Below are 18624 nucleotides of genomic sequence, written 5' to 3' on the forward strand. Positions count from 1 at the left end.
CCTCTGATGATACCATGCACTAGATATCAACAAGAAGAGTCTAGCTATGTAAGTTTCATTACATACTCACTGTTTCTTCCCTAGTTATATACAGAAAAAGCATTAGACGTTTGTAACTTTTAAAACACCTAATTTTAGGGTACCCTACGTCTCTGAACCCCATTGTTCAAGTATCTTCATATTTTTCCCACAAAATTTATCCTGGCTCCAGATTTATCCTCCCAGTTTTCAAGCTGATCTGATTTCTTTTGTGAATTTTACAGGGGCTGCAGAATCAGTTTTAAAAAAAATGTGGCAGCATCCTTAATATTGTCAAATGGCTACTACTGCTCCATAGTATTAACATTTAAACAAGAATTGGCAAGAATTTGTTGCATGGTAACACGAGTAATACTACCTATTTTTTAGAGTTCCTCACAGAAATCCTGGTAAAGTAATAGGTTTATATTTCTCTGATTCCTTAACTAGTTAAGCTAATTTATGACGTTTGTTTGGATATGTTTACGTTGGAGCTGGGAGATGCAGTTTTCAGCTTGAGTAGACATACCCAGCTAGCCCTGATCCAGCTAGCATGATAAAACCAGAAGTATAGCTGCAGCAGAGTGATGGGCTGTCCCTCCTGAGTATGATCCCATCTGAGATCACAGGTATGTACTCATGGAGCTAGCCCATCCTGCCACTCATGCTGCAGTGGCTATGCTAGTATTTTTAGCACAATAACCCAATCAGAACTAGTACAGGTATGTCTGTTGGAGCAGGAAATTATACCTTGCAACTCTAGTATACAGCTCATATCCTTTGAGTCCCAGTTTGAGCCCTGTGGGGAATCAGGGTCTCCCTTGTCCCCTTAACCAGGTTACATCAATAGTACCTTACACCATGAGTGTTCCCACTGGAGTCAGTGGAACTACTGATGGGGCCCAGTGCTATTCCTTGGGAGGAAGGATATCCCTAAGCAGGCCTGGGAAATGGGGAATAAAAAATTGTTGGGGGTTAGACTAGATGACCCTTTTCTAACCCTCTGATTCTATTATCACAGTTCAGCCTCTAGTTTGGTTTAGTTGGTAACCTTCTTCCATTTCTCCATGAATGCACAGCAGTTAGAGCCATATTCCCTATTGCCTATTTCCATTACCTACCCAGCTGGCTGGCAGAACCATTTGGAGTATGTAGGAGAGGGAGAGCAGATCACACATTGAACTACCCCCTAACAGTGGGGGACCTAATTGAATAGTGTGCTAGGCCCCAGATTTGCTTGAACTAGCCCCGATACCGGTACTATAATCTGCATTGGGAACCATTGTTGTGTTAGTATTATCTTCATCTGTTGTCTGCTAGTTGAAAATCTGTTCCATTGAATTTTCTATAGTGGTGAAGGCCTGCCAGTTGTACTTACAATTGGCTAATAGAGGGAATACCACAGAGAATTGCAGGTTGATCATCTTTTCATTACCGTAGTCTGAGTAGGCCCTGATCAAAATCCAGACATATCCTGACACTTAAAATCTTGATGTGTCGAAATCCTAATCCTCAATATCCCTCAAACACAACATTCATGTCATACATGTCTGTGTGTGCACTTGTACAACTTTTTGTGGCCATTCTTGGATGGGTTGGTCCACTACTAGCTCTCATTTGGAAGTTTAAGCTGCATAGCTGTCCCATCTGCTTCCTCCTTTGTGGAGAGGAGGGGAAATCAGGCCATGCAGAATTTCCAGAATTTTCCTCTGTTTGGGGGAGGGTTTGGGGCACCTGGTCCCTATATGTGGTTCTTTGCCTGGTTCTCCCTGAAACTGCTGCCCCCTAAGGAACCAGAGGATCTTTGTGTGTCCCTAGTTGCTAGCGATGGGTGAGAGGATTGATAGGCAAGGGAGGAAATGGAAAGACTATGGGTTTATTTTTAGTTTGTTTGTTTTGCACTAGAGTCCTCTGCAGTTGTTGGGATGGCTTATCCCTGCCTAAAGTCGGGCACTTCTTACTTCATACTGACTTCAATCTAGAGTTCACTGTGAATGCATTTGTCATCTTCCCTGCAGTTATAATGATCTTCTGTATCTTCCCCGGGTCCCCCAAAGTAACATGCCACTTTAGGACCACTTGCAAAGCATCTATACCATATTGAACTGAGTCTTTAGGGACAGGCATACATCATTGTGGAGAAAGAATTAGAGACTATATTCTCAGTTTAAAAAATAGTCTGCTGGCTTTAAGTATTGAGTACAAGTGTTGGTATAGTGAAAATAGCCCTTGCTTGTAAAATACACTCTGGAGTAACTCCAATCTGCTTTATTCACCTTTTCTATCTTTCTTTATTCCCCTTTGCTGTTTGTACCCTTTGCTCATCCACAACTGCTCTTCTCTGACCTTCTCCCAATCTTGGTATTACTGGTGCAAATACTCCCTCCTTTTTTAATTGTCAAGACATATTGAACTGCCATCCTGTATCATACCACCTCAGTGACTTATTGTCTTCTTATGAATCTCAGACAAGTCCAGAGAATAGAACACAGGCCTGGGAGGCAGGAAAACTCGGTTTTGTTCTGGTTCTGCTGTTAACTTTTTGTGATCTTCGAGAAGTCCACTTATCTTTCTGTGCCTCAGTTTTTCCCATCTGTCTGATGGGCATAATGACACCTACCAATTTTTATAAAGCACTCCGAGATCTATGGTGGAAAAGAGCTATATCAGGGCCAAGTATTGTTATTGCTGTTTTTGGTCTCATCTATATATTTTGATGTATTCCTTTTCTATTAATTCTCTGTAATCCTATTTATTTAAGCTATGAAACATACTAGAATAAAGTTTGTATGAAAGATGATTGACCTCAGTGGTGCTGGCGTGTGTGCTGTACAGTTCAGTTCACCTTGTAGTTGGTATTAGAAATGTTAACACTCCGAGTATGCGGGCATGCTTATCTGTCTTTTGAGTTGTTATACAGTTAACACATGAAACCCTGTTATTCGTATTAGTTGCCATAAGTAGGAAATTATTGACTGAATTTGAAGCTATAGTGATAGCTCGGTATGGCTCTGCAGGGTTTTTTTAGCCAAATGAGTGTGTTATGCTCTGCAATAGCTTAGTGTGCTCTTTTTTCTTTCTTTTTATGATCAAAATCAGAGTTCATACTATCTTCTTTCCAATTATTGGTCAATAACCAGAGCTTGAAAAACTTTTCAGGAAACTTGTTTGTGATAGCTCTGACAAAGCACTTCTCACTCTAGCAGGTTGTGAGAGGTTGGACCCTTAAAAATCACATCCTCCTGATTATCATCCAGTTACCAAACAATTTAGAACTGTATAGGTTAATGACAATATTTTCTTAATTCCACCCTTAAACCTATTGGCACCTAGTTCAGACCCTGAACCTTTTGTGTAATGTGCTTCCAATGGGTAACTCCACTTAATAAGCTGGCCTGCATATTACATAGTAACTTTAGTTTTCACATGATGGAAAGATACTGGAATAATCAAACTTAAACAATCAATTTGTAAGCACCTAGAGGATAATACAATTATAAGAAATAGCCAGTGTGGATTTGTCAAGAAAAAATCATGCCAAACCAACCTAATTCCCTTCTTTGACAGGGTTACTCGCCTAGTGAATAGGGGGAAGCAGAAAACATGATATACACCCCTACCTCGATATAACGCTGTCCTCGGGAGCCAAAAAATCTTACTGCATTATAGGTGAAACCACGTTATATTGAACTTGCTTTGATCCACCGGAGTGCGCGGCCCCGCCCCCCGGAGCACTGCTTTATCGCGTTATATCCGAATTCGTGTTATATCAGGTCGCGTTATATTGAGGTAGCAGTGTATCTTGATTTTTAGTAAGGTTTCACACTAGATTCTCATAAGCAAACTATGGAAATGTGGTCGTGATGTATTTACTATGACATGGGTGCACAATTGGTTGAAAGACTATACTCAAAGAGTATTTATCAATGGTTCACTGTCAAACTGGGAGGGCGTATCCAGTGGTATCCCACATGGTCAGTCCTGGATCCAGTTCTATTCAATATTTTCATTAATGATTTGGATAATGGAGTGAAGAGTATGCTCATAAAATTTGCAGATGATACCAAGTTGAAAGGGGTTGTAAGCACTTTGAGAGCAGGATTTAAGCACCTTGACAAATTGGAGAATTGGTCTGAATTCACCAAGGTGAAATTCAGTAAAGATAAGTGCAAAGTACTTCAGTTAGGAAGGAAAAATCAAATCTACAACTACAAAATGGGGAATAACTGGCAGAGAGGTTGTACTGCTGAAAAGGACCTTGGGGTTATGGTGGATCATAAATTGAATATGAGCCACTATGTGATGCTATTGTAACAAAGGCTGCTATCATTCTGGAGTGTATTAACTTGAATGTCTGTAAGACATGGGAGGTAATCGTCCCGTTCTACTCAGCACTGGTGAAGCCTTTGCCTACTGTGTCCAGTTCTGGGCCCACAGTTTAGGAAAGATGTGGACAAATTTAGGAGAGTCCAGAGGAGAACAACAAAAATTATAAAAGGTTTAGAAAACCTGACCTGTGAGGAAAAGCTAAAAAATATTAGGTATATTTAGTCTTGAGGAAAAAAAAGATTGAGGAGGGGCCTGATAACAGTCCTCAAATATGCTAAGTGCTGTTATGTACAGGATGGTGATCAATTATTCTCCATGTCTACTGATGGTAGGACAAGAAGTAATGGGGCTTAATCTGCAGCAAGAGAGAGACTTAGTGTTAGATATTAGGAAAAGCTTTCTAACTATGAGGCTAGTTAAGCTCTGGAATAGGCTTCCAAGGGGATTTGGAATCCCTGTCCCTGGAGGTTTTCAAGAACAGGTTGGACCAGCATCTGCGAGGGATGGTCTAGTTTACTTGGTCCTGCCTCAGTGCAGGAAACTGGACATGATAACCTCTCAAGGTCCCTTCCATTCCTACATTTCTGTGATTCCGTTGCTTCAAAGTGCAGCACCATGTAGAGAACATTATATTGTTTGTCAAGGGTCAGAGATGAGATTAATTATGGCAAAGTCCAGATTGGAGTGTAAATGTTTCACTTTTCTAACTAGGTGCAGATGGAAAAAAGTGCTTTGGCATCCAGGAACAGCCCAGGTTGTAATAAAATACTTAGATTATACACCAATGTTACAAGTGGTGGTCATATTACCTCTGACAGTGGCACTTCACTAGCTCTTCTGGCTGCTTTCCCCAACCCACCAACATCATCTCAGTCTTATTCAAAATGAATCACGGGAACTAACCAAGTTTGTGTAGGCACTAGGTAATTTGTTCCACTGCACCATCTGGATCAGACTTGATAGAAACAAAGAGCTGGGTTTCATCAGCATATGGAGCACATTGCAGTCCATGTTTCTCTAATAACCAATCCTCCAGTGACACCTCTTAGGAAGAAGCTTTTTCCATACACATCAACAACAGCTTCTGATCCATAGTGTAAAAGGCTGCTAATAGATGTAAAAGAATCAGCCTGAACACTTTTTAATTGTCAGTTTCTAGGAGGAAATAATCAACTAATGCCACCAGCACAATTGTTGTCTCATGCTCAAGCCTATATCTGATAGAGCTCATGCAAATTTGAGGACTCCCAAAACTCTCATAGTTTTCTGGCTGCAACCCGCTCTATGACCTTTCCCAAAAAAGGGAGATTGGAAAGTGGTCAGATGTTAAAATTGTTAATGTCAGGAGTTAGTTTACCCTGTTAATCTCAATCAGCATGGAATCCAATACACCTCTACCCCGATATAACGCGACCCAATATAACATGAATTCGGATATAACGCGGTAAAGCAGTGCTCCAGAGGGGGCGGGGCTGCGCACTCCGGCGGATCAAAGCAAGTTTGATATAATGCGGTTTCACCTATAACACGGTAAGATATTTTGGCTCCCAAGGACAGCGTTATATTGTATCTTAACATTGGCCTTCACCACCTGAATGGTTTAATTAGTGATCATGGTGTAAGGATGATGAATCTTCAACTCAAATGTATTGGCCAGACAGCAGGCGCATTAGTGTCTCAAGGAAAATTTGAAAAGGGATGCCTTGGTGTCTTCAATAAAATATAAGTGGCAAAATTCCCTTTGACTTCAGTGGGAGGAGGATTGGCACCTAATAAAATGTCCCAAAAACTTTTAAAATGTCCAAATAACTTCTCCCAAGAAGAACTATTAATAATACCATTAATGGCATGAAAATGGTTTCTTGGGTGTACTGCAGGGGATACTACCCAGAATAGTTGCATAGGTATGTTCTTAGTAACAGATCATATAGCAGTTTCCTAAGAAACAAAAGTATACTTGTGTGGCTAGTTCTACTTTCCTTTTGTGTTGGAGATATGCAGGAGGTAATTAGAGGAGATTGATGACACACAAGTTGATTGGGTTCTTTTCGAAGACACACCTGCAGTACATATTTTCATTATCCATAATCCGAGGGATTTCCCTGCATGTTTGTTGTCAGGTAATTTCTCTTCTGAACGTTTAAAATGCACTCTGATGATGCTGACGTTTTCAGTATATTGCTCAGGTTTATCAGGGACTAATTTGGAATACATTTCAGAATAGTGCATGACATACCAGGAACTGAATACATATAGAAGCCTCTATCTGCTGAGGATTTTCTAGTGATTACATTACAAAAAGCTTGCCATTAAACACGAATTCAAAAACTGGGCTAAAATATGTGTAAATCCACTGATTTCAACTGAGTTTCTCTTTTTCCACATCAGCAGAAAAGAAAGCTGACTCTAGCACACTGCATTTGTTGGTGAAAGGGACATTGTCAACTTCCAAGCCACATTTTTGTCTGAAATTGTTTTACTTGCTATTGTTACAATAATCTCAGCTGTAACCTGTAACTGAAAGCAATGAGAGGGAAAATATTTTTTCTCTATTTTCGTAGTTTTCTTTCTATATTTGACAACTTTTTGAGTGTAGTAATTTCTGTATCTGTTTTCCTGTCTAATCAGTCAGTTTCCTCAGTTATTTGTGTGGATTTTTCAGAAAGCACGAGAGAGAAAAACAACACCCCACAAAACCCAAAACGGGTGACTGTAAAACCCAAAACAACGTCACTGGGGACTCCAGGTCACATATAGTCTGAAGCTACTTTTAAAAATCTGATTAGATTTCACATTGACAGCATCCTAGCCAACATAGAGTGGTAGACAGTGTTACTTACAGATGCTGCATGATCTAGTGCATGAATCTGGTAAAACTACAAAGCATTCCACAAAGATAATGCTGTGCCATTCCCTAGTTTCAAACAGCCCTATTTAGTACAAAGCCTCCCCTAATCTATGCAACTGCCATGTCCTATGGCTTGCTAACCTGTGCAGCTGCAAACCCTACTCCAGAGCCTGGCAGCTGCGCCATAACGCCATCCAGAACTGCCTGGTGAAAGCCATCGCACCACGCCTGGGGAGATCTCCGTGAACTGCGCCATCCCTAGTACCGACAGCCAGCTCCGACCTGAGATTGTCATCACCGACGAGGCCCAGAAAAAGATCATCCTCGTCAACGTCACGGTCTCCTTTGAGAACTGGACCCCGGCCTTTTGCAAAGCCCGAGCTCATAAGCTGGAAAAGTACGCCTCCCTGGCCAACACCCTGAGAGCGTCGGGCTATGAAATGTAGATGGATACCCTGATCATCGGAGCCCTGGGTGCCTGGGACCCCTGCAACGAGCGTGTGCTGAGGACCTGCAGGATCGGTTGACGCTACGTGTGGCTCACGTGGCGCCTCATGGTCTCAGACACCATCCGATGGTCCAGGGACATCTACATTGAACACGTTACCGGCCACCGACAGTACCAGGAGGCGTGAGCTGGAGTGACATCGCTCTTTGACTACAAGAAAGGGACCGAGAGACTTTGTCCGTTGGACCATATGAACTGGAACCATAAACTCACTGAACATTAAATCTCACCAAATGAGGGTCAACCCATCCTCATCATCGTATCCACTCATTATACTCCACACCTAAACATAGCCATTATATGAACTTCATACCCTCATATCTCAATGTCTGTACTTTGACCTGTCAACCTTTTATCCCCAATCGGGGATATTGCAGATTATTTATTCCTTATGCCACCCGATTTTAAAATGAACTTCACAGCCCTTGATAATCTGTACATTATTCCCTGATAATCAGAAACTTCTATGCTTAAACTCCGTACCTTTCACTTTTTTTTTAAAACATCATCTTAATAAAAATTTTAAATCTATTGTTATTCATGTTATATGCCACTCATCCCTGTATGCAGTGTTGTTGTAGCCATGTTGGTCCCACAGGATACTAGTGAGAGACAAGGTGGATGAGGTAATATCTTTTATTGGACAATCTTCTGTTGGTGAGAGAAAACCTTCTGAGTTTACACAGAGCTCTTCAGACTGGTCTGATGCAACTATGATTTCCCTTTGGCTACGAGAGTTGGAGAGATGCTCTTTGATCAGCCATTGGGTGACATTTCTGACATAGCAAAGTTCTCTATTTTACCTGCTTTAAAAGCTTTGTGTATGCCTTACAACCAGAGTAGTAAGCAAATATATCAACAAGAATCTCTTATTTAATGCTTTACATTCAGAGATCTCAAATCTGTTTACTAAAGAAGCTAAATAGTGTTATTCCCAGTTTGCTGATGGGGAAACCGAAGCACGGAGAGGCAACGTATCTTGCCCATGGTTATGCAGCTGGTCAATGGCACAGCTGAGAATGGAACCCAAGTCTCCTATTTTCTTTTTAAATGAAATAAAAAAGCGGTACCCAGCTTTGAAGCTTCTGTCAGATTTTGACTGACCTACCTATTTTTGTCAAAAATGTTCAGTTTATACTGTGAGTTTAAGAGGGGCAGAAGCTGTGGCGTTTGTTCAATCATAAGAAAAGAAAAATGTAATGGAAAGCATCTAGTACAATGTTAACATCCCTTGAAGCTGTTGCAGCAAATATTTCATTAAAGATATCAAAGGCAAGAGACGATAGTGAAGTGAGAGGTTTAGGTTTTTTTGGTCTTTTTTTAAAAAGCTAAAAAAAAAAAAAAATCCTGTTAATTTAATCTTTTTTTCTTTTCTCCTCCTTCTAGGAACTTAAAGAATTTCAAAACTTTGTGGAAAATCATCCTCCGTATGATATTGTGATAGATGGACTCAATGTTGCTAATGTTTCTAACAAAAGGAGCCAATCTCAAACTGTAAGTGCGGGTTAATTATTCATAAGGAGTTTCACTTTTCAGTACACTTAAGTGAGCATAAAGCAATCAGTGCCTCGTTTTATTACTTACCCTATCTTGCAAGTGATTGGCAGCATTTTTGTAGCACATGTTAGAGAAATCTTTTGAATTTGAATATTGAATATGTTAATGCAAATCAGTCAGGAGAAGATAATCATTGTAATGCATAACACTAGAGAAGAGAACCCCTGCTGGTCAGTTTCCTTGTGTAGACGGGAACTTGATGGCAGTTTAAATCTATATCCTGTACAAGAACTTTCTTTCACTTCCTGAAGATTCTCACAGTCTCAGGCTTGATCTACACTTGGGCGTAATTATGTCATTAAGGGGTATGAAAAAATGCATCCCTGACCAACATAGATATGCTGACAAAATGTCTAGTGTAGAGGTAACTGGCCAACAGAATAAGTGCTGTTCTGTCAGCATAGCTAGTGGACATGAGTGGCAGGTGAAGTTTCCCACAGCCCTGCCTCCTCTGATGGAGGCCCCACCCCTGCTCTCAGCCCCCTCCCAATGGGGAAGAGGGCACTGAGGGCTCGGTCGGGGCCACGGTGTAGCTCATGACCCTGGCTGGAGCTCTGAGCCCGGAGCCCCTCTTTCGTTTCATCCCTTCCCCTGCAGCCCCGTCCCCATTCCACCTCCACTCCGCCTCTCCCTTCCCCCTCAAGGCTCTTCTCCACCCCCTGCTTGCTCCTCTTCCCCCTCTGCCGTGTCTCCCCCCTCCCCCGCGCTGTGGCCCCGAGACCAGAAAAGCTCTGTGCCGTGGTGGAGGGAGATTTTTCCCCTTCCCACCTGGCGGCTTGAGGTTTGGGGAGGCTTAGCCTCCCCCAGCCTCCATTATGCACCGCCCATGCTAATGGAGGTGTTCCTACACCGACAGACAAATGCCTTTTGTCGACATACAAGACATCCACACTAGGGAGTCTATACCAGCTTTTAAGCTCTGGTATTACAGTGAGAGCTCAGATCATTCATTCCCTTCAGTGTTGACTGTAATCTTGCTTTAGTGATATCTATTATAGAGAGCTCTTAGCTGTTTAGATCAGGGATCGGCAACCTTTGGCACATGGCCCGCCAGGGTAAGCCTCCTGGCGGGCCGGACTGGTTTGTTTACCTGCCGAGTCCGCAGGTTCGGCCGATCGCAGCTTCCACTGGCTGCGGTTCGCCACTCCAGGCCAATGGGGGCTGCGGGAAGCAGTGGCCAGCACATCCCTTGGTCTGGCCCATCAGGGGACTTTACCCTGACGGGTCACGTACCAAAGGTTGCCGATCCCGAGTTTAGATTCTTTGTAAGGCAAATATTTAAAATTTTGAAAAAAAAAGTTCAGCTGCTGGCACTACTTCTAAAGTTAAATGTTAAGCTCTCACGGTTTTGAAAGTAAAGCTGAGTTATAAAATGAGCTAGATACTGAAGGAAGTAAGGCTGCACGCTATTTATAATAAAAGATAATTTTTGTGAAGTGCCTTTCAAATATCGTTGCAGATAAGTACTATTAGTTTCATATTTAGAGATAAAAGCAATTGAGACAGGGAGGTTTTGTAAGATTGCTTAAGACAATGAGGATGTTGGTGGAATTACTAGCCCATGAATGGGGGTACTTTCCCAGTTAAGAAAGTAAAACAGGAAGTTTTAAAAGTTGTTTATTTGGGAACACTCAGTGAAGGAAGTGTTGATTATCCCGGAAAAGTCCCGTGCACTATGTGCTGCACATTTTTTGTTTTGTTTTTTGTTTATTTTAAATACAGAGTTCAGGATTGTATCTTCCACTTCCTCAAGCATAGGGATCCAGTTCCAGTGAATCTATCTTGGGTATGAGAAGGATGGGGAGTGAAGAGAAGGGACAGTGTTGGTTCATTAGCATTCTTCCTGAACTCCACTGAAGGTCCTCTGGCGGAACTTTACGTAGTCAGGGTTCTAATTGCTTTATAGGAGCTGAAAGAAGTGGATTAGGGGGACTGCTTCCCTCTGCAGCTGCTGCTGTGTAGCCAGAGGGGGACTTCAGGGGTCAGGATGCCAGGGAGGTCCAGCAAGGCAGTATGGAGGGGCCAGCTTTCCACTTGAATACCTCCCTATCTGTGGATCTAGGGCTTCCCTTTCCAATAAGAACGGCCATACTGGGTCAGACCAAATGTCCATCTAGCCCAGAATCCTGACTTCTGACAGTGGCCAATGCCTGGTGCCCCAGAGGGAATGAACAGAATAGGTATTCATCAAGTGATCCATCCCCTGTCGCCCATTCCCAGCTTCTGGCAAACAGAGGCTAGGGACACCATCCCTGCCCACCCTGGCTAATAGCCATTGATGGATCTATACTCCATGAAGTTAACTAGTTCTTTTTTGAACCCTGTTGTAGTTTTGGCCTTCACAACATCCTATGGCAAAGAGTTCCACAAGTTGACTGTGCGTTGTGTGAAAAAAATACTTCCTTTTGTTTGTTTTAAACCTACTGACTATTAAATTTCATTTGGTGACCCCTAGTTCTTGCGTTATGAGAAGCAGTAAATAATACTTTCTTATTTACTTTCTCCACACCAGTCATGATTTTATAGACCTCTATCATATCCCCCCTTAGTCGTTTTTTTTCTAGGCTGGAAAGTCCCAGTTTTATTCATCTCTCTTTGTATGGAAGCCGTTCCATACCCTTAATCATTTTTGTTGCCCTTTTCTGAACCTTTTCAAATTCCAATATATCTTTTTTGAGATGGGGCGACCAAATCTGCACGCAGTATTCAAGATGTGGGCGTACCATGGATTTATAGAGGCAATATGATATTTTCTGTCTTATTATCTATCCGTTTCTTAATGATTCCTAACATTCTGTTCACTTTTTTGACTGCTGCTGCACATTGAGTGGATGTTTTCAGAGAACTATCGATAATGACTCCAAGATCTCTTTCTTGAGTGGTAACAGCTAATTAGACCCCATCATTTTATATGTATAGTTGGGATTATGTTTTCCAATGTGCATTACTTTGCATTTATCAACATTGAATTTCATCTGTCATTTTGTTGCCCAGTCACCCAGTTTTGAGAGATCCTTTTGTAGCTCTTCGCAGTCTGCCTGGAACTTAACTACCTTGAGTAGTTTTCTTATGATCTGCAAATTTTGCCACCTCACTGTTTACTCCTTTTTCCAGATCATTTATGAATATGTTGAATAGGAATGGACCCAGTAAAGACCCCTTGGGGGACACCACTATTTACCTCTCTCCATTCTGAAAACTTGACTGTTTATTCCTCCCTTTGTTTCCTATCTTTTAACCAGTTACTAATCCATGAGAGTATCTTCCCTCTTATCCCATGACTGCATACTTTGCTTAATAGCCTTTGGTGAGGGACCCTGTCAAATCTGAAAATCTAAATACACTATATCCACCGGATCCCCCTTGTCCACATGCTTGTTGACCCCCTCAAAGAATTCCAGTAAATTGGTGAGGCATGATTTCCCTTTACAAAAACCATGTTGACGATTCCCCAACAAATTATGTTCATCTATGTATCTGACAATTTTGTTCTTTACTGTAGTTTCAACCAGTTTGCCCGCTACTGAAGACAGGCTTACCAGCCTGTAATTGCCGGGGTCTCCGCTGGAGCCCTTTTAAAAAATTGGCGTCACATTAGCTATCCTCCAGTTATTTGGTACAGACGCTGATTTAAATGATAGGTTACAGACGACAGTTAGTAGTCCTGCAATTTCACATTTGAGTTCCTTCAGAACTCTTGGGTGAATACCATCTGGTCCTGGTGACTTATTGCTGTTTAGTTTATCAATTTGTTCCAAAACCTTCTCTAATGACACTTCAGTCTGGGACAGTTCCTCAGATTTGTCACCTAAAAAGAATGGCTCAGGTTTGGGAATCTCCCTCACATCCTCAACCATGAAGACCAGTGCAAAGAATTCATTTAGTTTCTCCGCAATGGCCTTATCATCCTTGAGTGCTCCTTTAGCATCTTGATCGTCCAGTGGCCCCACTGGTTATTTAGCAGGCTTCCTGCTTCTGATGTACTTAAATTTTTTTTGCTATTACTTTTTGAGTCTTTGGCTAGCTGTTCTTCAAATTATTTTTTGGCCTTCGTAATTATATTTTTACACTTCATTTGCCAGAGTTTATGCTCCTTTTTATCTTCCTCACTAGGATTTAACTTCACTTTTTAAAGGATGCCTTTTTGCATCTCACTGCTTCTTTTACTTCGTTGTTTAGCTATGGTGGCTCTTTTTTGGTTCTCTTACTATGTTTTTTAATTTAGGGTATACATTTAAGTTGAGCCTCTATTACGATGTTTTTAAAAGTTTCCATGCAGCTTGCAGGGATTTTACTTTTGGTGCTGTATCTTTTAATTTCTGTTTAACTAACCTCCACATTTTTGTGTAGTTCCCCTTTCTGAAATTCAGCGCTACAGTGTTGGGCTGCTGTTATGTTTTCCCACCACAGGAATGTTAAATTTAATTATATTATGGTCACCATTACCAAGCGGTCCAACTATATTCACCTCTTGGACCTGATCCTGTGCTCCACTTAGGACTAAATCAAGAATTGCCTCTCCTCTTTGGGGTTCCAGGTCTAGCTGCTCCAAGAAGCAGTCTTTTAAGGTGTCAAGAAACTTTATCTCTGCATCCCTTCCTGAGGTGATATGTACCCAGTCAATATGGGGATAGTTGAAATCCCCCATTATTATTGAGTTTTTTATTTTAATAGCCTCTCTAATCTCCCTGAGCATTTTACAGTCTCTATCACCGTCCTTGTCTGGTGGTTGGTATTACACCTCAACCCCGATATAACACTGTCCTCAGGAGCCAAAAAAATCTTATAACACAGTTTCACCTGTAACGTGGTATCGAACTTGCTTTGATCCGCCGGAGTGCGCAGCCCCCCTCCCGCCCAGAGCACTGCTTTACTGCGTTATATTTGAATTCGTGTTATATCGGGTCGCATTATATCGGTGTAGAGGTGTATATCCCTACTGCTATAGTCTTATTAGTCGAGGATTGTGGGATAGCATGTCAGACTAACAGCACTGCAAAGTAGGAAGGTTGACAGCCCAGGCTCAAGCAAAGCCTGAGCTTAAGCTTATACCCTCAGCTGTGTCTGCTAGCCCAGCCTTTAAAGTGCCTTGAAGCCCAGGTTAGAGGTTTTTCTGTATGAACAGAAGCAGGGGTTAGGGCCAGCACCTGGGCTATAGCATGGGCCAACTGTAGTGAATTTATACCCTGAGTGTTCAGATTCACTGCAGGATTATGCCAGTCACTGAACAATCACATTCTCTTCCTTCACATTTTCAAATTTCCCTTGTGGGAGAATGTCATGGAAAAGGATTGTTCTTGGGTTGTAAACATGGCATTTTATGACAAGAGCCAGTGCTCAGATTATGGGGAAAAAGTAGGGGGACCCTGAATGGCAAGTGACTTGCTTTAATTTAAACAGTAATGAGAAGGGAGCCATAAGACAGAAGTGAAATAACCCCTAAAAGTAGTAAGTGGGCCTGGCCCGCTTAGTTGACCCTCCCCCCAGTCATAGGCACCGACTTCTGCTCGTGCCGGTGGGTGCTCGACCCTCCCCTCTCCCGCCTCTGGCCCTTCCCTGACTCCACCCCTTCCATGAGGCCCCACCCCAACCCCTCCCTGCCCCTATTCCGACTCCTTTCCCAAATCCCCGCCCCGGCCCCGCCTCCTCCCCTGAGCGTGCCACGTTCTCGCTCCTTCCCCTCCCTTCCGGAGCTTGCTATGCCGCCAAACAGCTGTTTGGTGGTGGCCGGGCGGGAAGTGCTGGGAGCTAGGCGGAGGAGTGGGGAGGCGGAGGAGGAGGTGGGGGGGGGAGGGGAGCTTGGCTGTCGGTGGGTGCTCCACTAATTTTTCCCTGTGGGTGCTCTAGCCCCCATGGAATCGGCGCCTATGCCCCCAGTAATTCAAGCTCTGACAAGTACTGTGCAGTTCTACTCTCTCCTCTTCTATTCCTGCAAGAATTGTGAAGAATGCCACCTTCCATCCCCTTCCTCTCAGATGAGGATCTGGCCACAGTAATCCATGCATTCGTCACCTTCTTGCCGGGTTACTGTAGCTGATTGTACTTGACTAACTGTGGTAGCAATGCACACACTCAGCTTATTCAGAATACAGCAGCCTGCTTCCTCAGTAGGGAACACGGCCAGAAAGCTGGGCTCTGATCCCTCCTTTGGCTCCCAGCCCATTTTCATTCCATTCAGGGTTTTAGCCTGATCTTCAAAGCTATCAGTTTGTCAGAACTCAGATACATCAGTGACCACATCTCTATACAAGACTCACCGAGAAAGCTGTGCTCCCTGGGAACAGTCCCACCCACAAAGACTAGGATGAAGTGTGTGGGAGTCACCACAGAGTGTGTTCAAAGATGTGGAACGAGCTCTCAGAATCTGACACTTTTAGGGCATGTTGCAAGACTCTCCTTTATGATAAAGATTTCCTACTGTAATTGGAATGATAATTTTTTAACAGTAAATGAAATCTACTGTAAGTTGAGTCTATCCATGCTTGAGGATAGTGGAAGAGAAGACCCCAACAAGGGCCACTAGGATTCTTGCTACACAGCCCTGATGTACTTGAGAAGCTCTTTGATACTGTAGAAAAGCCCCACCTCCCTTGCATCCAAAGTCCCCCTGCACCCAGACCCCCCTGCCGAGCCCCAGACACTCTGCTTCTGGACTCTCACTGAGCCCCTCACCCCTGCATCTGGACCCCTACTCCTGCACTCCGACCACCCTGCTCTTGAACCACCACCCTGATGAGCTCCATCCCCCTTACACCTGGACTACCTCAATGAGCCCCCCGAATCCGGACCCCCACCCCACTGAGCCCCAACCAGCTGCACCCAGATCCCTCACCCCACCAAGCTCCAGGCCTCCCCACCCCCAGACCCCCCCACCCCCACCTGGACCCCCTGCACAGTCCCATTCCCACTGCACTCGGAACTCCCCACCAAGCCCCTCTGCATCCAGATCCTCCTCAGACTCTTCACTGGGCCGCCTGCATCCAGATTGCCCCACACAGAACCCTCTCACCCCACACCTGGATCCCCCCACACTAAGCCCCTCCACACTTGGATCCTGCCAGGCTCCGCCTGCTTGCCCCACACCTGGATCAGGGGCCAGGGCTGGGCATGTGTGCAAGACTCTGCCCCTTTTACTTGCTATCTTGGTGTGCCTGGTGCGGAGGGGCAGGGCCCCAGGATATTTCTGGGGCAGGCCCAACCCTTGCGCTGTGTCAGGGTCAGGTGCAGCCTCGCCTCCGAATCATGTCCCGGGCAGAGCACTGCAGGTGATCTCCCACCTTTGTGCAGCCAGTGGCCTGTGCTCCCCACTGCCATGCTGAAGCTTCCACATAATTTATTGACAAATAAAATATACAGAATTTTGCCAAATTTTAAAATATTGTGCTCAGCATTTTTATTTTTTCTGCACAGCATTTTTAATTTTTTTGGCATAGAATTCCCTCTGGAATAATTTATAAACACACACCCTGTCCCAAATCTGTCTGATATTACTGTATGCAGATTTTCAGCTCTTCAGACCGTGTCTTTTATTTTGTCTGTAAAGCACCTGGCACACTTTAGGTCAGGGGTCGGCAGCCTTTCGGAAGTGGTGTGCCGCGTCTTTATTTATTCACTCTAATTTAAGGTTTTGCGTGCCAGCACTACATTTTAACGTTTTTAGGTCTCTTTCTATAAGTCTATAAAATATAACTAAACTATTGTTGTTTGTAAAGTAAATAAGGTTTTTAAAATGTTTAAGAAGCTTCATTTAAAATTAAATTAAAATGCAGAGCCCCCCGGACCGGTGGCCAGGACCCAGGCAGTGTGAGTGCCACTGAAAATCAGCTCACGTGCCGCCTTTGGCACGCGTGCCATAGGTTGCCTACCCCTGCTTTAAGTGCTCTTTAAATAGTCATGTGAGACATTGCTATATGCAAGAAAAAGAATAGGATTCAAGTTACTATAAATGATCACCTTAGTGCATCCTCATTCGTTATTTAAATGTTAATAGAATGTGTTTTTACTGTGTGAGATTTTTGTAAGACTTTGTATTTATATTTAGTGACTAAATATTTTACTACTGGATATTGTACTATTGCCAAAGAAAACCACAGTTTACCCTTAAGTATTCATGTGATTAAACCCCAAAGCAGTGATATAAGGTTGCTCCCTTTACGTAATGTCTGTGATTCCCTTGGAGTATTTGGTAGATGTCTTGGGAAATGCCTGCAATGTGTGGGTGAGGGGGAATTTCTCTCTAGAACGGGATGGTTAAAACAGCAAAAGTTGAGGAAATGACTAAATTAATTGCATTGTCATCCCTAACATATTTTGACATTTAGGAAATTTACATGAATAACTGTAAGTAGCCCCCAGACAGCTTATATCTTCATTTGGTTAGCAGGTCAGTGGAGTTGGCAGCTATATAGAAATGTTTTGGAGCAATTTCTCCGATGTATTAGGCACTAGCAGCCTTCTCTTTTCACCAGTTTTTCTTCAACAAATGTGTATTGTGGCTATTGCAAAGAAAATTCCAGGAACAGGATTTAATTGTATACTCATGTTTTGGGAAGTTCTCTGGCAGAATACCATGAAACCAGCATTCATGCTTCTATGGATAAAGTGAACATGTACACATAAGGCACAAAGTGCAAAAATCGAGGCCTCCATGTTACAAGTGACTCTACCTCCTTAACAACATGACTTGATCACTGTTAAAATCTTTCTCTAAATGAACAAAGTCAGTAACCCTTTTTAAACCACCAGCTACACCAGTGTCACGTCCCCCACTATTGGCTCATCCGCCACGCCAGGATGTTAGGGCGGAAACACTCTGGCAAGAGGAATGGATATCTGTTATAATCCCCAACCAGTCCTTCGTCGCCGGCCCCACAATTTGCCCGCCTGGTTTTGACTGCCCTGCTGCCAGTGGTCCCTGTTGAACAGGTTACAGACCGAGCAAGGTCTCTGTGCAGCCAACCAGTATCGCTGGGGCCTTCATGACAGCCCTTTGTGCAGCTGCAGCATAACACCTATGATGATGCACATTGTCGATGAATGCCTGCTGACTAGGTTCAGCGGTGGCCTAGAAGAACTGCATCATGCCACTGAAGATGCCATCGCTTGGCTAAATGACTATGCACACACTAAATAAATAAATAATCCTTATGAAAAATTGCTGTTCTTTGTGTAAACAATGGAATAGTCTCTTTATATAAAAAGCTGTATTTGAATAGAAATAGAACATTTTCTGACTTATTGTTTGACATAAAATGCTACACCTACAGATGTTAGAATCATTTCCTTATAGAAGGACGTCAGAGAATGCTTCTGGCTTTTGGATTATATGGCATATCTAATTTCTGGTCTCAAATTAAAAACAAAA

At 43.0% G+C, this 18624-nt stretch overlaps 1 protein-coding gene across 3 annotated transcripts in view; it reads left to right on the forward strand.

The window, feature by feature from the left end:
• Window positions 1–18624, forward strand: part of PRORP (protein only RNase P catalytic subunit) — an 85988-nt gene that overhangs the window by 14160 nt on the left and 53204 nt on the right. For all 3 annotated transcript variants that reach the window (XM_065593270.1, XM_065593272.1, XM_065593271.1), the window contains exon 5: window positions 9090–9197. In XM_065593270.1, the coding sequence (XP_065449342.1) occupies window positions 9090–9197 (108 nt within the window). The remainder of the gene's footprint in view (window positions 1–9089; window positions 9198–18624) is intronic.

Source organism: Chrysemys picta, chromosome 4 (genome assembly GCF_011386835.1).
Source record: "Chrysemys picta bellii isolate R12L10 chromosome 4, ASM1138683v2, whole genome shotgun sequence".
In the NCBI taxonomy this organism is placed as follows: Eukaryota; Metazoa; Chordata; order Testudines; family Emydidae; genus Chrysemys; species Chrysemys picta.